The sequence below is a fragment of the Pempheris klunzingeri genome, chromosome 2 (assembly GCF_042242105.1).
Source record: "Pempheris klunzingeri isolate RE-2024b chromosome 2, fPemKlu1.hap1, whole genome shotgun sequence".
NCBI lineage: Eukaryota > Metazoa > Chordata > Actinopteri > Acropomatiformes > Pempheridae > Pempheris > Pempheris klunzingeri.
Genome location: NC_092013.1, coordinates 15,197,443 through 15,222,049, shown reverse-complemented (window position 1 = coordinate 15,222,049; position 24,607 = coordinate 15,197,443). Strand labels below are relative to the sequence as shown.

The 24,607-nt window shown below is 40.9% G+C and overlaps 1 protein-coding gene across 2 annotated transcripts in view; it reads right to left on the bottom strand.

Moving 5' to 3' along the window:
• The window catches only part of vgll4b (vestigial-like family member 4b), a 38,351-nt gene that overhangs the window by 6,291 nt on the left and 7,453 nt on the right, over positions 1 to 24,607 (bottom strand). Inside the window, exons 1-2 of one of the 2 annotated variants that reach the window (XM_070845456.1) lie at positions 13,538 to 13,902; positions 7,048 to 7,285 (exon numbers count right to left, since the gene is read on the bottom strand). In XM_070845456.1, the coding sequence (XP_070701557.1) occupies positions 7,048 to 7,285; positions 13,538 to 13,619 (320 nt within the window). In that variant the 5' untranslated portion in view covers positions 13,620 to 13,902. Of the gene's footprint in view, positions 1 to 7,047; positions 7,286 to 13,537; positions 13,903 to 24,607 lie in introns of those variants that run through there. The other variant, XM_070845465.1, reaches the window with a different exon arrangement.

The following is a 24,607-nucleotide window of genomic DNA, read 5'->3' as shown; positions in this document are numbered from 1 at the left end:
TGCAGGTCAAACCAATTAGACTGAGCTGTTCCATCTGACTGAACTCTTCCAACAGCAAAAGCAATACATAGCAGGGAGTGAATGTATCTCGGTAACACTTAGCCAAAGATGGGTATCTTGAGAAAAGTGCCATTCTGTAGCACTGTGATATTTAAAAATAAAAGAGTTGAACTATCTTTTTGATGTTCAAAAGTCCAAGACACTGGTGAGTCCGTTTCCAAATGATCTAGATGATTGTGCCATGTTTTACCTGTTAGCTAATAGTAAACCTGTAAACTGTAGTTAGAATAACTCTGTTTGAATCTGATCACTCCCTCGTTCATTCATTCACTTCTCTATATACAATAGACACTAAATAGTTTAGTCAATAGTGAGAAGTAAATTAAGATTTATTTATCATCATCATTTTGCGTCATCGCTGACAGCTGTCAGCCACTCAACTCGAAGAAAATTGTATCTTAAAATAATTTTGTAACACTAAAAAACATGCTTGAGTGTAGACAGAGAACCATGCGACTGCCATTGGAGAGGACAGCTTGACACTGTGACATAGAAAGCAGATATCTATTTGATTCTATTTTACTGGAGTCTTGGTTATAAGCAGCCGGGCATTAGTGGTAGTCAGTGTGGTGGGCACGCACAGAAAGATCCCTTAATTAAAAACCCAGAGAGTCCAACCCTCAATACAAAAATGATATATATCATATATCTTTAACAATATTGCACCACTTGGATCTGTCATTAAGTACAGCCTTTTAAGTAACCATTCACATGATACCCTGTCTTCAAGTTAACCTCAAGTTGAAGATCACAACTGTCACCATGTGTTTGAATGACTTAAACAAAAAACAGAAAACAAGAAAACAGTATGCCTGGTTCCTGTAAATTCTGTAAACTTGGAATTTGTTCTTGCTGGTTTAACAAGCATCTTAGTATGAGCTAACTTAGCAAACTGCCACAATGGAAAACTAAATAAAACAAATATAAATATAAGACCTGAGGATTTTAAAAATAAGGTTTAGTTTTCAAAAGCTAGGTTTAGCTCTATAGTAGGGTGCCAATTTGGTGAGTTAGCTATATTTTACTTTGAGGCAATGACACAGGAGCTATAAAAGTTCTACACTTTTTCTCATAATTGTGCTCTGAAGTCTTCAGAGAAAACCTCACTACAAATCTTTGGTTGGGCAGACGTTCATATCCTACTCCTTTAAGAAATAAATAAAGAGCGAGGAGAGAGAGACAGAGAGAAAGAGAGGGAGCGGGGGGAGAGACAGAGATACACACAGGAAACATCTGGGAAGAATCAGGGCGTAGAGAGGAGAAGACTACAAAAAAGAACGAAAAAAAAGGCAGAGGAGGATGAAGGCTCAACCACAGGTTACAACCAGGCCCAAGCTCTGCGAGGTCGGAAGAAACCCACAAAATGGATACACACACACACAACCCAGTACTTCTACACTTGTGAGGAACTTCACTGACATAATGCATTCACTAACCCTTACCCTAACCTTAATCCCAACCTAACCCTAAAACAGGCCTTTAAAGCTGTGAGGACCGGCCAAAATGTCCTCACTCCCAGGGTCTAAAAATCTAATTGGTTTTCACATAGATAGCTGTACAAGTACACACACACACAGATGGTGAGCCACAGGGTCTAACCAGGCTAGGTATATAAAGTATACAAATATCTCAACACAGTTTACTCTGCTCCGTCCAGGTTTTCGTAGTGGGACTGAGCGGAAGTCAGCAATAATATTTGTATCGTTCAAAATAGAATAGTCAAAACTCTGAGGGAATACACATGAACAGATGCCATTTACAGACTAATCGTCCTTGACATTCATAATGCAATATAAAACTTGACATGAAATGAATGAAAATGCCATGTCAAATGATTTATTATGCTTGTGCTTAGTGAGATACACATTTTGCACCATTACCTAACAGCTCTTGACGCAGCCATTTAAAATCTTTCAGGTTTTTCACTCGTGCAGAAATGCATATTTGATAGAAACCAAGCACATATTTGACAGTTAAGTGACTGCAGGGAAAGAGAACTAAAGACTATCCTTTGTTATCAAAGCTGGGACAGATCGGATATGGGAACAACCACAACAAGGAGGCAAAGAAAACAACATGTGAACACACACACAGACACACAGACGCTGAAAAAAAACACACACCCGCATGCTCTCCCTCCTTTCCTCACATGCTCACACACTACATAAATAGTCCCATGTAAAACAAAAGGCTAACAATGACTTCACCAGGCTTGGCCATGCTCTCTGTCTCCCTCTCTCTCTCCCTCTCTCTCAAACACGCACACACACACACAGACTCTTCCTCTCTTATTTTCTCCCCATTTGGCCGATGGAGAAACTTCCATGAGAACAACTTACTGATGAAGTTCCCAGTAGAAAGCAGCTGCAGTTTGTGTGTGCTACAGTACTTACTGCAGTAAACTGACAAGCTTGGATTTTACTTCTAGCTCCCATTTCTACAGCATGAGAGTAACACAGGATGAATGTGACAGACAAGATTACATACTACTGAGAAAAGTATGTGGCTTCATTCAGACCTTTCAGTTCATGTCTGATTTTTTCAGCAATTCAAATAATAAAGTGAACAAAAAAATGGCAATTTGGCCTGATTATCAGGCTGAACAGCAGAGACCAAAAAGAAAAAAGAACATTTGCTCCAAGCACTGACTATGAGAAAATGTTAGTGGAAAATCTTACACATCACATTCACTCATCATGTTCATCACAATCTGAGCAGTCAATCAAGTAATTATATGTTGCTAATAATTTACAGAACAAAACAATTCACAGTATTTTGAAAAACACACACTATGGTTAAAAGGATTAAAATCAAATTCTTGATTTTGATATACTGCCCAGGTTTACGTCTGAGGAAATCAACAAACCTAGTGCCCAGTGAGTCACATGTAGCATGGCTGCTACATTTAGACTGTCCTGCATTTATATTCCCCCAATTAAAAGCCTATACAAAACCTTCCTCTGTGACTGGCTCTTATTCTTAAGGAGGAATGAAACAGCTGAGCAAGAGGACTTTTATACTGGCGGATCTACAACTGCAGAGTGGTGGGCAGGCGGGCAGGCAGCAGCAAGCTTCCAGCCCGCAGGCTCCAGTGGACAGGATAAGGCTTCTTTGTTCGAGACTCCTCCTACTCCTCAGAGAAAATGAGAAAGTAGCCCCTGCTGCCTGACAAGGAGCCCACTCACCACCCACCCACACACACACACGCACACACACACACACACACACACACAGATGATCACAGATGGGGAAGCACACATGCATGTATGGACAGTGCACACAACGACACATGTGCATACCTGCACAGACACATGCAGACTCAGCTCAGCCATAAAGACCACATCCACACATCAGCTTGCCACTAAGACTGCCAACATTTTAAATCAGACTTTTATTTGCAAGATCTACCATGCCATTAGGTTTTCGGTATTACATTAGTGACTTCACAGCAAAAGCTGAAAGTGATACTATAAAAACACTAAGACTGCTGAGAAAAATATACTCACAACCACATTGTTAAATTCTGAGGCTGTTGACAAAAGCAAAATCCATTCATTTATCATGGCTGTTAATACTGTCCCTCCCACATATAAAAAAAAGTTTGCTTTCTCTCCCCCTAACCTGTGCCACCCTCTGACTGCAGCTTGTTGTGATTGGACAACAAAGAAAACCTGAGCTTCCTCCTCCTCCCCACCTCAAGTCTGAGGTGTCAGGTGTCTGTCTGTGTCAACACTCACCGAAAACACGGCCGAACTTACACACAAAAGACAGCCAACTACAAGCAGCTGTACAAAAAAACACACATTATTTAGCAACTGGTGTAGTCAGCAAACTTCCATTCAGGCAAAATAGAGAAACTTCTTTTAAAAGAAAAAAGAGGAGAATGAACACAAAAGCATGCAGGAGCAGTCAACATTCAGCAGAGCAATCAGTGCAGACAAAAAAAACAAGCTACACAGACAGAAGCAGCCAGCAAAATCCAACAGCTAGGGTGGTGTCAGATAACCATCTCTGGATATTTGAACTGTGTATGTGCGTGCGTGCGTGCGTGCGTGCGCGTGTGTGTGTGTGTGTGTGTGTAGAGGTCAATTTTCTGGTTTTCTGTCTACCTTTTTCCCAAGAGCTAAGTCCATCATTTTCAAATTAAAGCTAATCACTGTTCCTACAATTGACAGATGACTTAAATGAAGCAGAAAGCTCATGTATTTTAATAAAGACAAGTTGACTGTGAAGTATCCTGCAGTATTTTCTATAAAAGCTGTTTTTACTCACTATTTTTAGCTCAACTTTTTCTCTAACAACAACCCATCATTCTCTACTTTTCTGTAATCACTGTTCTTTGGACGGGCACAACAGTTCAGACGAGGAGGGAAACTTTTCAGAGGCTCTGACTGCAGGCTTCAACAAGTCACTCAGCAGTTACCTTTGCCAGGGAAGAAACCTCAAATTAAATGACTAGAATAAAGACATATTTAGGATGGCCCTGAGGCAAACAGATTTCCAGGATGAAAAAAATGTCTTGATGAGGCTTTGTAGAGAGCCATGAATTTAACTTCAAGCTGCAGCAAGTCAACTAGCAATTGACTTTTCTTGGGTAGAGATTAACCTACAGCACTGGGAGCCAAATAACTTCAAGGTCATGATTAAAATGAAGATTAAATAAAGGGATTATGGCTTATCACGGGTTACCTCTAGGAAATAATCATGGCACAATGGCCAGTTTGAAAAGTCTTACACATCACAGACTGTTTAGATCACTTTTATTTTCACAGAACCTAATTTTAATTTTGCAAAATGGTTGCATTTAGAAGCTGTGGCAAGAAGTTGCGACACCAGCTGAAAGCTGATATGACAATAGGTCCCATTGTGCTTTGGCAAACCGACTTACAAAATAAAACCAAACTCGTGATATGCGAGTAGGAGCATTTGCTTATCAATGTATGCAGAAGTTAACCGCACTGTGCATGAAAAATATCTCAGAGAGAGAGAGTGAAAAACAACTGAGACAACAGAATAAAGCACCAAGTGGGAAGACAGATTTACTGCCTGGCTTCTCTGAAGAGTATAATGGTAATTCTCCCACCACTGACACATCCAAAACAGAAAACAAGATGACTCTGCACAAATGTCAAGACACACAAGCTAATCCTTTGTTATGTGAGCCCCGACGGTCACAAGATGAAGGCACAAAGACCCTTCCCCCTTAACCACCAGAACAACTTGATTAAGAAGTCGTAGATTTCTGAATATCAAAAATATCCCAACCCGCTCCCACAGGCAGGTTAACTTACACAACTTTTGTCATGGTAGGATGGAAAAACCAGGATCCTCTCAGATTTACTGGCGATTTATTGGCTCTCACTTTGTGAAGTGTTTGGAGCGTCCTGAACATTTAGATCATTGTCAGGAGTGAGTTATACTGCAGGATTAACGTCTCTGTAGACGTTTCAATACTTAATTTGCTGCAACTCTGGATTGCCGTTGCTGTTCACATGCATTTGTGCGTTTGCACATGCTCAACCACATAAATGTGCAGCCAGTAACTGTGCTCTACTCTTAATCCAGGGCTTCCAGTATATCTAGTGTATCATCATGTCCATTGTGTCACCTCACAGCCATGCTGACAAAGAGGCTGGGTTGGGTCAGATTACACTGAAATGCAGTCCATTACTGAATTCAAATTTCAAGGCAGCTTTTGTAATCAGTAACATATCCATTGGATTACATAAATAATGTCACCCAATCTGATTACTTTGGAATAACTTCAAAATACAACATTGAAAATATTCAGCATTCACAGTTAGTCAAATCAAATGAGCCTTACAAACAGTACTGGCACAAGCTACAGGTGTACGGTGTGTGTGTGTCCTACAACATGTGGGATTTCTTTTGTGCGAGCTTTTGTTGCAGATGTTTTTTAATCAAATGGAGGACGAGAAGCACTTATTCAAAATGTTAATCCTCTATTTTTAAAGTAAATAAAAAGGCATAAAAACTCTATCATCCATAAGTCATCAATTAAAAAATGAAAATATATTAGTTAAGTTACCATTAACAAAACTGGCACCTGAGAGGACTAGTAAAAAAGTAATACCTGACAATGTAGCTATAATGCTATTGTATTTTTAATGTAACCTGGGCTGATTATAGTTACTTATTTTTTGTAATCTGATAACATAATCCAAATCGCATGAAATCCATTACTACCCAACCCTGCAAACAGGTGCCTGTAAAGAAACAAGTGACATAAAAACAGCTATCATTAATCAATAATATTATAATATCTACATCCAGCAACAGGACATATTGGTAAGAAGTAGCATGCATGGAAAACTGCACAGCTCTACCTAACACCTCCTAGACTGTCTGTAAAAAATAGCAATGGCTGGAGTCCCATGACTGACTCAGTCAAACCGAGGAAGAGAGGGGGCATGGGGGGGAGGGAGCTTCGACTCCACTGCCCCCGGCCCCCGCAGTCCTTTACCACCAATCAGCGCTCCAGAATCTCTGGAATCCCTGGAAGTGGGAATGTGGGAACGTTGGAGATGTGAGTAATCTTTCTGTTGTGCAGTCCTTGTTTCCAAGCTTCCAGAGATCTGCGGCTATAAGGAGAACACTGTGGTGCCAGCTAAACCTGGCGCAGCACCCTGGAGTCCAAACTGGGACTTCTGAGAAGGCCTGCCTGTGCACAGCCTCACCGAGCGAAAAGCCCGCAAAATACGAGGCCAACAGAAACACTTGCATACACAAGTAAAAAAGCAACTTCTTTTTAAAAGAGTGATATTTGTATGAGTAGCTTTAAGGGAACAAGACAAGAGAAAGGTGCAGCGAAAGAAAACTGGAGATACCTGTTTTCTACTAGGACCTGTGGAAATGAGCAACTAAAGAGTAACTCAATGTTTTGTCTTCATTATGGATTTTATTAGTGTGCAAGTGCCTGTTTACTGACGCAACAACAGATGAGTGTTTCTCAGTGCGTGTACTCACAGCTGTGCAGCAAACAGTCGGCTCATCTTTGCCACATGCTCGTTGTCGTCCATGTCGCTGTCCCCCTGGTCCCCGCTGAGCTTCCTCTTGGTCGGGCTGATGGGAGGAGGACCTGTCCTGTGGCTCGAGATGGATGAGGAAGATGAGGAGGATGATGACGAAGAGGATGACGAGGAGGAGGAAGACGAGGACAGAGACAGGGACTGGAGTCTGGGGTCTCCCCTCAAAGCTGCTTCACCTGAGGGGGAGAGAATAGACAAAGGAGACAGAGAGTTATTAGTGATGTTGAACCTCTATTTAAAATTTTGACAATGTAAATGTCAAAAAGAGGAAGGTGAACTCCAACTTTACACAAACTCTGAAAAGGAAAAGACAAAACCAGAGCAAATTGTAAGTTGTAGTTGTAAGTATAGCACCAGCACAATTGAAAAAGAGGTGATAAAAGAGGTGGTCATTACATTTGCCAATATTTTGGTAATTTCAAAACTTGATTGAAAATGAACTGACACTCGAGCTGATGCAGTCAACTCATGTGCTTAAGACTTCCAACAGGACGCTCAACCATGGGCATAATTATGGTAATTAGTCAAAATTATGGCATTTTCAAGTAGAAGGCAACTGTTTTATTGCCACTTTAAACAAAATGACCACAAAAACTACTTCATGACAGTGTTACTGTACAGGCTGTGTTCCAGCTCAAACTTTGGATTCTGTTGACTTGTACAGTTTGCTGAGTGAGGCACAAACCTCTGGCATGAGCAGGGGAGTATCTGGTTAGGGATGTTTTGGAAGAAATACTTGTGGATGGGTTCTACATATGTGTGTGCGTGTGGACTATTTCTCTGTCTCTCTCTGCTTTCCTTCAGTCTTGTCCTGGTACAGAAGGCCTACAGAGTTGTCAGTGAGTGGGAGTAAGAGCAAAAGAGAATCAGGAAAACTACCACTGGCTCTGTCTCAGCACGGGGACTTTCCACTGCTTTGGCCTCATGTATCTGTCTGACTTTTCCCAAACAAAACATAAAGCCTAGACTAAAACTCCCATTCCAACTCGCAGCTTTCTCCATAACAAAAAACACTTAGTTACTAACACTACACCAACTGGCTGCTCCTGCCCCAATTCAATATTACAAACAACTTTAAACTGCAAAGTTCATTAATCGTCAACAGTGTTCTTCTGGAGGAGGAGGAGGAAACAATGAGTTTTGGAAACATGAGGTTATAAAATCTGGGTAAAAACCAGTTTAAACTGATCTGAAAATAGTTATATCATTAACTCATTCAGAAGGCTGCAGCGCTCAATACACACACACACACACACACACACACACACACACACACACACACACACGCTGAAAAGGCTTTGTAATGTAATAAATGTGTGCTCTATTCCTGCACTGTTCCTCTATGCATGTGGAGTTTTAGCCTCCCAAACACAGCAGCCTTCTCCCTCTCTGCTCTCTCTGGCATGTTCCTGCTCGCCCCACAGTGTACCATGGCAACAAGGGTGACATCATTGCTTTTGGCAGGACAGAGGGATGGCAATAAAAGAGGAGAGACTGTGACACCAAACTGTCCAATCAGGATCCAGGGCACATAATAGCTTATCAGAGGTTCAGGAGTGAAGCACTCAACAAGGGGTGAGAATGTGAGCGTCTCTCCTGCAAACAAATAAGACATTTGGCAGTATGGAGTCAAACACTATTGTTCTGACTGCTGCTCAGCAGTGAACCTGAGCTACACTGCACTCAATTTCCACTTGGGTGCATCTATCTAAAACTAATGGAACCCTCCAATAAATCCTACATTTCTTATCCTAATTTACATCTATAGTCCCTGGGCGGGAAACAGAAAATAACATATCATATGACAATTTAGCTTCAGTCATTTTGGAGTCACCTGCAATGCAGTTTCAACAAAAACTAGCTCAGGATATCTAATAAACTACTTACTATCCTGTGTGTGGCATGCCTCTTTCACCATAACAGTTTTTTTTTGGTAAAATATGTATATTGGTTTTTCTCAAGTAATAAAAATGTAACCGAATAATATCTATACAAAATAAAGTACAGAAAAAGGTAAAAGCACAGAATGACAGACTCCAAGCTTTACCATCCTGTCTTTAGTGCAATTTACCTTCACATTAAATGACAGGCAGGAGCAAGGAAAGAAGCAAAGCACTCACAAAAGCACATGCGATGTTATGCTGAAAAAATTAGCTATAGCTTATATGCATGAGAAGTCTGAGGCAGTTTATAGGCACAGCTATTCTACATATTTGTTCAGTGCATAAAGAACATTGCAATAGGCCCTTTTGTCATTGAACCAACAGACAATCAGTGGAAATAGGGCTGTGGCACAGAAGTAAAACTCCACTCTATCTTTTCCCCTCTCTGCTCTCTCAGTTCATTTGGTCCACATGATCAAAGCCTATTTCTTTTGACAGAACTTCAAACAGCTTGGGATCAGGATGAGATTGGATTACAAACGGAGGTGAACCACTCTATTTCTGCATTTCCCTCTCTTTCTCCCTCTCTCTATTCCCTCCTCAGATACTTAAAAAAAGATGAGTCCCTGCATGTCCTCTTCTCTCTCTCTTTCGCTGCAGAGCAGCAAAGTGATTATTTTTGGCTGAGTTCCTCAGTAACCTGAACTCGCCCCTCTGGGTTCCCTCTATTTTTTAAAGTCCATAGAGGTTTCAGGCCTTAAATACTTGAAAGGACATTGAAAAAACTCTGCCACAGAAGTTCTTGTCTGTATGAGCTGAACTTTTAAACCGGATGTTAGATTGGTTTGATCTCTGACAGAGAGGGGAAAGGAGAGCAAGACAGACAGACAAAGAGTGAGAGAAGTCTACAAAAGTACATGGCTTTTAGGAGGTTTTCAACCTTGTTTATTTCTCCTGCTCAGCAGCAAAAAGGGACAGTCAGCATTCCCCTTGCACCCCTCACTGCCAGGCCTACAACTGATAGCAGCTCTACAGAAAGAGAAAGGGAGGGCTTGACATAGAGACAGATGGATGGACAGACAAACAGAGAAAGAGAAGGACTAAGCGCTAAAACACTACTATGGTACAAATCCTCTAATGGAGTCCAAGAGCAAATCAAATCAGAACAATCATTTCCAAATATAAAATCAACATAACAGTGAAATATGATTGGGAGACAAAATTATCTGAAATTAAATGGGAGCAGATCAGTTGGTGTGGTACCACAGGGGACTGGAGTCTCCAGTAAACTACTGTTTACGATGCTGCACATGTTGGCAACCCGGGGTTGACGATTAGCGAACCAATGACGTTCGTTCATCAATTATTGTCACAACAATGCTAATGTACCAATGTGATACTGTATGATATACCAGGCCCTGATGGCACACAGGGAAAGGCAGAGATTGAGTCTCTTGTTCTACACTACAGCACACACAGCATGCTTTGACTAACCTGCTACCTGGAATCACAAGCACTGATGGGTCACCGACAATATGCGCCTTCATTACAGCTGTACCATTCATCACTCTGCATGAATTCCCAGAACTAGTTCCCATTCAAAAGCCATTTTCAATATGCAAACCTATTCCATCAATCATCTTTAGCCGCACTGATCCATCCAACAAGGACTGCAAAACAAGAAGGCAACGCTAGATGTGATTTTTCTGAACTCAGAGTTAATGGTTACAGACAGAGAAGGAGAACGATCCGGACAGATAAGAAAGAATAGATAATGTAGATGGATGCATAGCTGGAATTACTATCAGCTTTTCTTACTTCAGCGCATAAACATCTACATCTGTTTCTTTTTGTCGTTCTGTTTTACATTCCTGTACCAGAAAAGTCCCTGAGATAACTGGATGAACATCAGTGTCTCAATACTGACGTGTATCACAGCATCAGCCCAAAAAGCAAAAGACACCAATGCACCTGTTCCATTTATCTTGTTTATTGCTTTTTTTTTTTTTTTTTAAATGGCATTGACAACATTCTTGTTGTATGCCATTTCACATACTTCCAAAAATTGCTCTGACCCTCAAACAAATCATTGACCCTCAGATTGCTGAGGAAGTCATTATAGTGCAAACTATCCAAACACTTTAATCCAATATTACATTAATACAGTTAATTAATACAAAGGTACTGCATTGTACTGCAGTGTGAGAACAGAACTGAAGCTCTTTGAAAAGTGTAACAGTATATGTGAGCATGTATATGTGTATTTGTCCACAGGCACTGTATTTGAGTACATGTGCTCCTGCATACAATAACAAGTCAGGACACCCACAATATCACAAAGCTCGTCCAACCCCTTCTTGGCTTGGCTTCTTGGCATGTTTAAACATGCAGGGCTTTTCTTTCACTGTTTTTACTGATTGGTCCTTTTCCCTGTTCTTTTATCTTTGTTTTCTTATCATGAGGCACATGATGGAGTCAGATTTTGGCTCAGTCAGCTAAAAACAACGCACAAAAAAAACCCCAGAGAAACAAATTGATGGCCTAATCCTGTGGCGATGTGCTTCCAGAGATAGAAATAAAGCATTGTGTCTTCAAGTAAAAGAGAAACCCAATGGATATACAAGTACAAAAACACCACTAAGAAGTAGTCCCCTCCCTTTTTCACTCCTGTAATTTTCTTCACGGAGATAGATGGGATGAAACCTGAGAGAGATGAAGCTTTGCAGTGACACAGAAAACCCTTCTGATTGGCTTCAATCTCAGGCCTGTGGCAGTCTTATCTGTAACACCATCACTGCATGGAAGAGTGAGCTTTACTGCCACTGAAAATTAAAAGGAAATGGCATGTGTGTGCAAATGACTGAGTTAAACTTGAAAAGTCTCATGCCTAAAAGCAAGTATGCTGTTTACCAATCAGGAATTAAAGAAACACAACACTTTTCCACCGCAAAACAATAGGAACACAAGCACAACTCTGTGGACAGAGACCATAATCACAAGCTTAACCACTAAAAAGAAAAAACACCTCCCCACTACCTGCTCCAATAAATTGGTACTTGGCCACCTGCCGAACTGCCTCTCTGACCCTCCCAGCAAATTTTCAAAATGGATTTCAGTCGCACATTCTTGATAGGAGGACAGCAGTGCTATTACAGGTTCATTATATATTTCATTTAGAGAGGAGCTGCTAGCTGTGGCACAGTAGCAGGAGGGGAAAAATAGGTTAATGCACAGCAGAGTGAGACGGCAGATGAAAAGAAAGCCTGCTGATCAGCATCTCATGAAAATGTTCTCCTTTGTGGATTCTTTGGGCAGCAGCTCTTGTATTTTGCATTAAAAATCAACCTCGAATTAAGATAAATTATTAGTCAACACCTTAAGCAACTCTTTACTGTCTACAATCCAAATATTTTATTCCACTATGCACTGTGTAGCGATTCCTTACATAAAAATATGTCATTCGTTGCAGTTCATGAAAATTTTAAGTGGCTAGTTGGACAGCTGCAAACAAGGCCCCCCGATTTCCTCAGCAACATGCTGGAGCTGATTCTGCATGTTGCAGAGGCAATCAGGGGCAGAGGGACAGAGGAAGGCACTTGTATTTAGCCCCCAGAGAGAGGGGATGATATTACAACCCCGGGCATGTGAACACTAACTGTAGACAGGAGTTACACTGCTCCACAGTCCGTCCCTTTGCAAAGACATGGAGGCTCCTGCTCTGTGCCTCCATGACATAACGTGAAATCCTACACTGCTCATGCTAGAAATAACCTGTAGTCCACACTGTGAAGAGAAGAGAAGAGAAGAGAAGAGAAATCACAGCCCCTCACAAAAGAAAAAACACAAATGTAAAGTCAGTTTGTTCTGCTGGGTTCAAGTCACTGAGCAACACAGCGACACTCCTTGAAACTTTTGTCAGAGTCTGACTCAGCTAAAGGCAGACATTTAACCACAAGCATCACGCAGATAGGAATGCACGAGGTTGATATGAACAACAGAGAGCAGAAAGTCAGAATAACTGAGCAGCTAGTAATGGAGTGAGTCAGCCACAGGAGGAGAGCCGTGAAATTCACACATGGCTTACAGTCTATTATTCAGCCTTTGATCTCACTCATTAGCCACGTCCTCCTTTTGAAGGGCGGTCGATAGCGCAGAAAATGATAAGACAATGATATAAAAACACAATTCCTGTTTTCCAGATAACGGCCAAATACTGTTAGTGTTAGTGAAAATTCGAAGCTAACGTCAACTCCGTTGCTACTGGTAACGACGACGTTCCACGGAAAAATAACGTGACGTTACGCTGGCTTTAAGTTTAAACCGTTGAAATGTTAAAACCAGTTAGAGGTGATATTGATAATTTGTGATTTAATTAAATTAGTAAACACATATTAAAAGTTACAACTTGTGGATGGCAGCAGAAGCTAGCATGAGTAATGTTAACTTGAGGGAAAACTTCGGTCAACAACGCCGCTAACGTTAACTCGCAGCGGCCACTCGGAGGTTTTTTAAAAACAACCGCAGAAACAGCCGCAGACACTTTACCTTCGTAGCAGAGGATGCCGATGTTGTTGTTCATTTTGTCCAGGTACTGGTAGTTCAACAGGTCCATTTTCGTTAGTAGCATTTATCGAGTCTTTACAACAACAAAAAAGACCAGCTTTTTTCTTCTTCTTCTTCTTCTTCTTCTTCTTCTTCTTCTCCTCTCAAGCGACGGTCAGAAAGCTAAAGGCCCAGCCTCCAACTTAAGTTCTCCACAAACCCCCGTGATAAAATAAAACCCCGCGGACAGGGGTACTTTTTGTGAAACACGGGTGAATGAATCGCGGTGGTAGAAGAGCAGGAAAAAAAACACAACACACAGGGTAGCGTCAGTTCTCCTCACAGCCAGCTGTAAGTCGACTGCACTGACACGCAGGCTATGCTTGGTATGACTCCTATGCTGCACCAGCGGTTTCCTCTGGAGCGGACTGGGGCGCACTGGGCATGCTCGCTAAATCCCTGGAGCGCCTCAAATATCAGGGATGTTTTACGCGCAAGATCAGCCTTTCCAAACACATTCAGACAGAGAGAGAGAGAGAGAGAGAGAGAGAGAGGAACCAAAAGAGCTGCAGTAATCCCGTGTTCAGTTTTAAAAGTAGCACAAGTGCCTGTGCTGTAGTTTTTAAACAACACCGAGATTGTTGGGGGTATAACAGTGGCACACGAAGTGCCTCTAGGACTATAGGGGTGATTAACTAAGGAGGTTTAAAAGGTGCCATAAACGTACATAAAGGTTGCTGTTACCTTATCACAGTCTGTGAGCCCCTGTAGATATATTATGAAGTAATATAATGATGGCACAGAAGTAATAAAGTTTGATATATATATGATATGACAATAAATTGGCTGTCTACAGATATGGAAAGGGGGGGGACAAGCAACAGAAAAAGACGAAATGAATGATGAAAGGAGGGGGAAAAACTTACAAGAAAAAGGAAAAGAAAAAATAGGTTGGAGGGTTGACAGCAAGGAAACTGTGCTTCTCTTTGTGGGATTTCTGCTTTGAAACATTTTGTTTTGGGCAAAAGATGGTGGTTTCCCCTCACTCTACATTGTTGTTATGTGCCGTACAACAGAACAGAATATAATATAATAGACTAAGAACTTTTCTTAGTATAGGCTACTATGATGGTCCCTCAAATTGCCTTAGGTTGTCATGTGAATGAAGGGAAAACAAGCTTCACTGTATTGATGTTAATGGATGTAAAAAGTTGTCAGGGCCCAGTTAAGTCTCACGGTGGCTCTCTTCTGCCCCCTGGTGCTTACATCCAGATTTTGCCCTAAATAAAAAGGGACTGATGTGAAAAAGCAAATGAGGTTGAAAAGAGGAGATATGTATCATCATCATCATCATAGATGAAGAGAATGTGAATATGACTGTCATCACATTACATGGTTTGTGTGGAAAGAGCACAGAAGAGTTTCCTCTGGGTGTTCGGCTGAGAACATAATGAGCAGGGTGTGGCTGCGCTTCTGAGTGTGAGCTTACACGTAAACACACATTTGCCATGTGCATGCGTCCGTGTGACACATACACTTAAACACACAGACTGGGAAATGGGAAGCTTTGTAACTACAAAGACTACCGTGCCAAGTACTAATTACCTGACGTTACTACTGCAATGTCAAAAATAAATAATTAAAAATATACTCTCAAAGCAAAAGAAATGGCCTAGAAAGAAAGAAACTGTCAAAAGAAGAAAAAAAAACAGCAGAACAAAAGTGGTATAAGAACTGAAATCAAAGAAAAATCGGTATTGCCCTGCCTTCATCCAGTCTTTGGCTTAATGAGATTTACCAGGACCAAATACAACCAGGAAAGAACAAGGAAAATATCAAGAGAGATAATAAAGCCTGATAAAGCTTTTAGGCAGGTGGATTTACTTTCCTACCCTGAGCTTCATGCAGGTTAAAGGCATTGTAGACTGCATTTATCAGATAGCATTTAACACCAAAGTTATGGCTGCTTCACTGACCTATGTCTCATCAAAACAGGCCTCTCCTGACGTCTTTAAACGGCCCAAAACTGGATTAAGAGGCTATACAGACGATCTACACAAACACTCGTACATCGAGCCTACTCTGCTCCACAAACACACATCATTCCACATCTTTCCAAACCTCCCCCTTTCTTTCTCATACACAGACAAGCACACAAATACACACAAAAGGCCTCTCCCCTCCTCCCCCTTGGCCTCCCCTTCAAGCAGTCGATCAGAACTAAGGAACATGGTTCTTGTCTCATTGGATAGCCATTGTTTCCAGCTTCACACACACACACACACACACAACGAGGCTGAGTTCAGACAGAGGGCTCATTCAGCACCACTGCTACTGCTACTACAGCTGCTGCTGCTGCAGGTTACCACTAACCCAGAGGCTTAAACACTGAGAAAGTAAGAGTCCTGAAATAGGAATGTTTGTTGTCATTTTCCCAACTCATACTGTATTGTGTGTAAGTGTGTGACAAAATGCAGCACAAAGTCATTGCAGGAAGTTACCACTAAATTGCTGAAAGCTTTTATACATTTCCAGTTTGGCTAGTATCAGAGCTTTTCAGGAAATATAAACAACAAAGCTGCAATAAGATAGCGAAGCTGGTTCAGGTGAGGCACAGACAAATGCAGGCACACAAACAAATCTGTCACATGAGCGTCTTCACACATTTTCACACTGCTAGAAACAATAAGCCATTCATTTCACTGGAGTGGAGGCAGTAACAGACAGTAACAGACAAGTGTCCCTCAATAACAACTGGAAGTGGAAAGTAGAAGGCAGAAGCAACTTTTAAACAACTGATTTCTGCTTTATTTAGATAACCTATAAGTTATACAGATGTATTTTAAGCCACTACTAATGACTATGAAGCAGTTTTTAATAAAACCTTTATTTTAAGCAGTTAAGCCATAAATGGCCAATACAGCAGTATAAAAGAACAAGTAATTATACCATGAAAACAAGACCAAGAGGCTCTTCAAATACAAGTTAAGAGCTAGAACCTCAACCTTTGAACAAAGGGTTGACATAGAATGATCAATTCTTACAAAATTTTATCTCCTTTCAAGAAAATCTGTTATGTTTAAAATGTTTTTAAATGTGAAGCAACTTTAAAAAAAAAACAGGGATATAAATATCGGGACCAGCAGGTTGTACTGTATCTCAATAACATGTCACACATCCACAGCAACAGAAAATGGTTTGAATCTGAGACTTTGATCAACATCTGCTGGCAGTCAGCTACACTGTCAGAATAAAACAAGAGGAAAAGGATACTACTCGGCCTTGACACTGTAATAAGGCGGCCCGCTGGAGCTTACTCAGGCAGATAAAGACTTAACAGCTCTCCAAAGTCTTCTCGGCCCATTGAGACTGTCAGACAGCTAAAATGTAACTGTTGACCTCCTGTGCTTTGGCACATCAGTTGCCTAAAATGGACTCTGGTCTGTCTCAGACTGTGTTTTTTAGTTTTGCCCAGACTTTGTGTTCAGTAAATCAGACAGCCCAGGAGTGGGTTATTTCTCTCTATATTTACATTGAAGGGTATGCTTATAATAATGCCAGCGTAAAGAAGAGACATTTTTCACATTATCAATCAAAGACATAAGCATGTCCCAAACAAAATAAAACAATTCATATAAAGAAATTTTTGTTCCACAAAGCACTTCATGTTTCAATTACTTGACACCTAGTTTTGGGAACATTTGCAGTCTAGCTTAGTACTGCTGGTTATTACATGTATAATTTGTTTCCCTGTAGCTGCTGCTGTGGATTCGATATACTCATTTGTCTTGCAATTAAAACAAAAGCTAAAATTTACTTATAAAGGGAAACTCAGTCTGTAACACAGTGTCTTTGTTCTGGCTGGGCAGGCTGTAAGATTGAACAAGTATACTAAGGAGATTAATGATTACACAATAACTTTCCCTTTCTTCCCCTTTCTTCTATAAGGACAAGTTGTTATGCATAATTTAGCCTACTGTGGTGATAACCTTTTCTCCTAACTGTTTCCCCTGCGTGCTTTCTTCAGCATGACTCAGAAGTATAGGGCTCGCTGTGAGGCCGATGACCTGTAGTGATGTCAGCTATAGGAAACGGTCGGCTGTGGCATCATGTTTGTTAAATCTTAAGTATCCAAGTATCCATCACTGCATGGGCACTACACCTCATTTTACCTTTAAATAATTCAGCCACCACAGAAGCTTAGAGTTGGGCCTAAGTTCCGCTTAAATTTGGACCTCAGTAATCAGGTTTGATTTCTACTCTGGAGATTAAAAAAAAAAAAAAAGGGTATAGGATCTACTTATGCACCCACCCATCCACCCATCTTTCATTTAGTGGTGTGGCCCTTCATCTCCAGAGGACAATTCCTGCTTTCCTGTTATTATCCCCCTTACTTCCTGCCTGTCCATTTATTTATCTAATCTATCGGGACAAGGTGCTACCACACCTACTTAATCTCCTGCGGTGTTGTGTGTCTCTCTGAACAGGTCTGGGCTTCTCCTGGGAGTGGGTGTGTCTGGATAACAACACCACACAGGCCAGGTGGTGATTCATCCTAATGCTTTATTACCACACTCGTGTTATGACACAAACAGTTGCTGAATAAAAGACCAGGGGCTGAAGGTAGGAAGGAGTGTAAAAAGAATTTCAGTCAGTCAATTTATGTTCTTCTCTTATGAATTAAACTTGATGCCTTGTTGAAAATGGATGAAGGAGGAGTAACTTCCTTTAAACGTGATTGTAAGCAAGACCTTTAATAGGCCAGAGTGGATGGACAACTCTCACACCGGCAGAGATCACAGTTCACAGTTCCTTGATTACTTTATGGCGCCCTCTGTTGAAATGCCACCACACCATTACAGGCTTTGTTTACATGGTGATATAATGGACTGAAGACGTTTATCCTCTCTCATGTGTTGTCTCAGCTCTTGGTATCAGGGTGGTTACTAAACTGTAATTTTTCCACAAACCTTAAGGCAGAACAAGGTTTGATTACACATATAATGTCAACAAACACCCGAGTAGGACAGACCTGTATTACAAGTTGTGACACTATCGGTTGGTGTTCCACAATTTTAAACTATCTACAAGTTTACAAATTATTTAACAAATCCTATATCGTTTAATCCGAATTCCCCCAAATTGTCCCTGCTTAGCAAAATCCACCAGGGAATGAACAGAGGTCCAGCTTTCTGTGAAGACATTTACCTCATCTGAGGTATAGCGGCAATGGGACAGTGGGAGTATTTGGATGAAAAGATCGTCAACAGACACTAACAGAAGAGGAAATATCAGGTTGCTACACCGAAACAATGATAACAGCAGGTGATTGTGTGGAAGTGAAGCTATTCGGTCATTTCCTACCTTTGTGTTGTCTGTGTGTCTGTGTGTGTGTGTGTGTGTGTGTGTGTGTGTGTGTGTGTGTGTGTGTGTGTGTGTGTGTGTGTGTGTGGCAGATGGTGAAAGGTGGAAACCCTGTGAGACGTTAACAAATCTAAAGGTTTGTTTAACATTAAACAGCTGTCATCTCCTCAGTTTCTGTGGGTATCTTCAGTGTGAGCCATTATGTAACTGGATTATTTTTCACTGTAAAACTAGGTGCAGATTTTATGCCTACTATGACACCAGAGTTGGCAATTGTGACATATATACTGAAACATTTATCTATTTTCTATTAATTCAAGAATACGCAGGGAATGTAGTTTCTGGTATGACTGAAGTGACTACTAATGGCAGACAGAAGATACTGTAAATCCTTGCCATCTTTCCACTAAATGTAGAATACCAAATGTCCGGCCTTTTGAGTTGTATCCCATCAAATGTTAGTTGTGCTTTTGTTTTTAGACTGTAGACATGCTTTATATTGTGAATTTTCTGTTAAAGGGGATAGTGAGAATGTTATCTTCAATAGTTTATATAGAAGTTTATTCTACGTCTCTGGAGCTTCGGGTACTAATCGACAACAAACATTTGAAGCTTCGGCCTGCGAGGGTGTCTTTCAATTTAATTAAAAGTTTTTATTTTTCACTTTTATTTTAAACTTTTACATTTTATTTCTTCAGTCACGTTCACATGCTGTGAGTGAGATGGATGGTATACATTTCCACATTTTAACAGGGATATTAAAAAAGTATTTGTAAACAATATACCTATTCAACCGACAAATATTCAAATGGTCGATTATTTGCGTCCAGCCCCAGAATTGCAGTGACAAATGAAATGCAGATTATTGCACAGCATAGAGCGCACATACAGACTGAAAATACTGAAGAAGAGAGGGGCTTGTGTGAAGGATCTCTGATCAGAATTAAACCATGGATGTTGTGATTATAAGGGAAGCTCACCACTTGGCAACGGGACACTCTAATATAAAGTCTTTCTGTGACTTAGTGACCCTCCATTCAATTGCCCACGGAGGAGTTCAATGCTGTATGTTGGTATAACATCACAGATTATTGATTGGTGTTCATATAAATACTGATTCCAAGTGTCATGGTCAGTGTACAGCACCTGCCAGCCACAAACATTTTAACCAACTAGATGCGCACAGGCTTAGATGGTTGCTGTGCACCATTCAGACTGAGGACTCACAGGTCAGAACTGTCAGATCTCTCTGGCCCTGTTTTTCAGAAAGTGAAAGCATCTGTGTCATTTCCATCACTGACATAGATGCTTTACAGAAGTTTCAACAACTCCAAGGTTTATGCTCTGAAGAAGATTTCTGAACTCTGATATCACACAGTAGTGCTGCTTAATAGGAGCCCAGACCACCTGTGTACAATTATCAACAATCATTATGGTTTCTCAGTAATGTTATATAATCTGCAGTGACAGAAACAAGATAGCCAGCTGAGTACTGTGCAAAGTGTCCCCTCGCAGTCACGACATTTAAGTCATTTCTATCCTACTCTTCCTCACAGTCCATCTGTCTTGCTTCTCTTTCACTTTTCTCTCAGACTGACTGCTGTCTAAGTGCTCTTTTTCAAGTCCTCTCTTATGCTGGTCTGCCCTTCTTGCTCTATCAATTTAACGGAGCTCTTCTCTTTCAATACAGGCCTTGGCGGCCTTTGTTAAATGTCCATCCTGAACACTTTTCTTTCCTCCAAATCTTTTTCCTCTGTGTGTCTCCAATCATAAGTGCTCTCCATCCTTCCACCACCTCCTCCCTCCCAGCTCGCCTGCCAGATTTCATTTAGAACATGAAGAAAAGAAACGTGAGGCAGGCGGTGGCTTCACATTCTGACGAAGCAAGGTTAGATATCTGTGGTGGGTTATGACAAGCATGCAAACGCCTGGGACACAACTCAGATCTGATTGCGAGATGCATGTATTTTCTGAGCAGCAGGCTGAGAATCAGATGTCTCACAGCAGAAAAGATGTAAAAGATATCCTGTGCACAGCAGTGACATATGTTGTCAGCAGAACATTCATTATTTCAAACTAAAGTTTAGTAAACAAATGTGTCTAAAATATGTTTTCAAACTTTCCCATAAAAGATCCGAGGCTGGTCAATGTCTGTTTTGTTGCTAATCAAAGGAAGGTGAAGCATTTCAAATACATAACACCAAACAGATCTTATTTCTGGTAATGGAAAATGATCTGTGTCTCCACTAGCCAATGGGACATATGACAACATTCTTGCCGTGCTAACAATTAGCTGGTAACGAACTGACCCCAGAGGCTTATCATCTATTGGCCAAGACTGCGCCTATGTTGGACGGCAGGCTCTGTGCCATTACCACTCATGTTCCGCATCTGTGCCTGGATTACAGTTTCGGCACGCTCAGATGTCGTCAGCACAACCTTATCACAAATACTACACATACTTTTCTGAGAGGACTATCTTCACACTATTAGGCTTTACTATGCACCACCCTTCCTATCTTATTTAAAAGAATTTATCATCTTGGACTAAATCACCTTGAAAATCCCCTTTGGAAATTAAAATGAACATTAAAGGCAACACATTCATAATAACTCTTTCTTTAAATGTGTCTAAGTAAACCGAAAAGCAGCATAAACACTATAAATCTGATGTGTTCATTTATATTGTGTGCCAACTTTTCCTAGTGGGTACCTGCACACATGTGATAAATACAACTCTGCAGTCATTAATGAAATGAACTGACTTGACCAATCACAAAAGAAAATTCAGTATGCCTCAGCAATAATACTTTTTTAGCACTACAAAAGGTTAACCTTTCCTTTGTGAGAGGCAGTGCAATCCTGTTTCATTTCATTCTGAGTAACTATGGCGAGTGCTATCAAAAAGACAGGAATGTAAAGTATGTGTGGTCAGCACAGCGCTCAGGAAAAAAGTTCCCTCGCTAAGACAGCAGAGCTGGTGTGGGAGCAGTAAGCATGGCATTTACCGAGAGCGAACATAGGACATGACTTCTTGAACATTTTCTGTCTAGCGAGTACTGAGAAAAGCAGCCAGAGCTGCAAATTAAAGCAACCCGAACATTACAAGGCATGACAATTTTGATTCAATACATGAGAAGCTCCACCTATGAAAGGTGACAGCATGTACAAATTGGCCGTTTTAATGTGGTAGATGACTCTCGATACAACCTCGTTCTAAGTGACTCTAAAAGTCTGACAGGTGAAAAGCCTCAACTGGTGGCAAAACGTGTACCAGCAGAAACATGTGGCTATCTACAATACAGGAGTTCACAGTGACGAGGAAGGCACTGCAAGGAAATTCACCATATCAAATTTGGGGGAAAAAAATCACTTTCTGTTTATGTCTAAACATAGATGGGACAACAAACAGTGAAAGTAAATCACTTAAATCACATATTTTCTAACTTAGCTACACACAACTATTCTAGAAATGAGACAATCATCTTCCCACAAGCGAAAAAATACATGTTGCCTTGTTTAGAAAGAAAAACAGTCGAAGCATAATGATGATGTGTAAGAACATTTTTCAAATATTTTTCAAAGTGCAAAACACAAATGCTCTGTGTAGAGGAAGAACAGCGTTGATTGTATTTAACCTTGTGACTTGCAACTGTGACCCTTTGACACTTGACCTTTGACCTTGTGACCGACGTGGCCCCTTGCCACTCTATTCTTAATGGCCGCCCGCTGAAGCACGACACTTAACAAAGCCATGATGATGACGCAAGAAGTGCTCTGCCTGTGTTTCTTTGTGTGGGTGTGTGTGTGTGTGTAACGGTCAACAGACTAGTAAGGTAAACTGCAGAGGGAAGTATATCCAGAGATGAAGGGAGGAGGGAAAAGACAACAAGAGATGGACTGATGTAAGGAGGAGTGACAGGGAAGCTGTCACAATTCAAACCAAGCTCTGCTTGAGCAGTGTGATTGTCCAGTGAGCAGCACAGACATCCCACCTCTGGTGTGACTGTGTACGTAACATACATGCAACAAGCCTTTCTAAACCCCAATTCCCATTCTATTTGTCAGAGACATAATAAATACATGTACATATAAATATACACTTGTTACTATGCTTTAGCTTTTTAAAAAGTAATGGAAAAATTCAGAAGATGAGAAGATCAATATCACACTAGCCAGTTAGCTTAGTTTAGCACTGAAAACTGGAGAAAGGGTGAAACAGCCAGCCTGGCTCTGTCCAGTGGTAATAAATCCGCCTACCAGCACCTCTAAAGCTCATGGATTAACAATGAATTTAATCCACACAAAAACCAAAGTGTAACCAAAGTGTTTCTTGGCCCGGCGCAGTGACTTCCTGGAGTCTTGTCGTCGCTGTGAGGTTGCCAGGCGAGCGGCAGAGACTGCAGAAAGGAGCCGGGCACGCTGCTTCTTCAAGTTTCAAGTCTTTATGCTAAGCTAAGCTAAATGGCTGCACGTTTCAGCTTCACACTGAATAGACAGATATGTCAGTGGTATCGGCCTTTCATCTAAATCCCTGCAAGAAAACAAATAAACTCTTTCTTTAATGTTTGTGGGCTATAGTTTCAGTACTCAGTACAGCAAATGTTCTATAATTTGCCAAACTGTGGTAATAATTACTAAAGTAATGTAATAACAAGTAGTCCAACACATAGGAAAAACATTAGGAAAAGTAGCTGCTGGATTGAATATTTCCTTACAAACATCAGCTTGGATGTTGGATGGAAGTGAACAATCAGTCACTATCATAAAAACAAACAGTGTTCTGTCAATACAAAAAGATCTTGCTGTCATGTAGCCTGATAAAAGTCTTTTGTACATTAGCGCAGCAGTGTGTCTTGTGTTTTGGGGGGGAAACTCTGCTCCTTGCTCTTTGGGTAGTATAATGCCCATCATCAGGAGCACCTGCTTTGTGTTTCATTACAAAGCTCATTTTTTTATTGCACTATGAAAGACTTTTGTGAACTCTGTCCATCACAGTTTTACCCTTTATCAACTGACCCACCTCAACCATTTCAAAGCAGCGGGTAGATCCACAGCCAGCTCCTGTTTTCAGGTCGGTGCCTCAATCAAGGCCTACAGTAACACCCCACATACTGTAACTATCTTTTGTGGTGAGACACACAAAGATAAAACAGCTGCGAGGGTGCGAGATGCTGGAGTGAAACAATAAAGTCAAAGTGGGACGAGTGTTACATGGTCTGTACATCACTTTGACCTGGTCATCCATGAGATTATTATAGCGCTCATAAAAACTTAACTGATAACAAAGATTTATCTATTGCAGACTCCTTGACCCACACACACACTGATAGCGAGCGATAACTCAAACACTGTTAACAGTTAATGACATCATAGTATCCCATTCATCAATAAAAAAGCAACAGACACTGACTGAGGAGCTGTTACGAAAATAGCCAATAAAACACTGGTGGTGTTAGATACATAGAGATTGCTGTCTTTTATGCATTCAACTCAGTTTTTTTAACTTTTCTTGCATGCACAAACCTACAGCGTGCATACACAACCACACTACTGTAGATGACAGTGTGCTCCACATTAACCCCTATGGTTTTGTTTATGACTGTTTTGTTTGCTGCAGACTTCTATCATGAACCTTTAGTCATAAATTAGTCATCCACTCACACTCACACTTGGACAGATCACTGCATGTACAATGAATCTAATCAC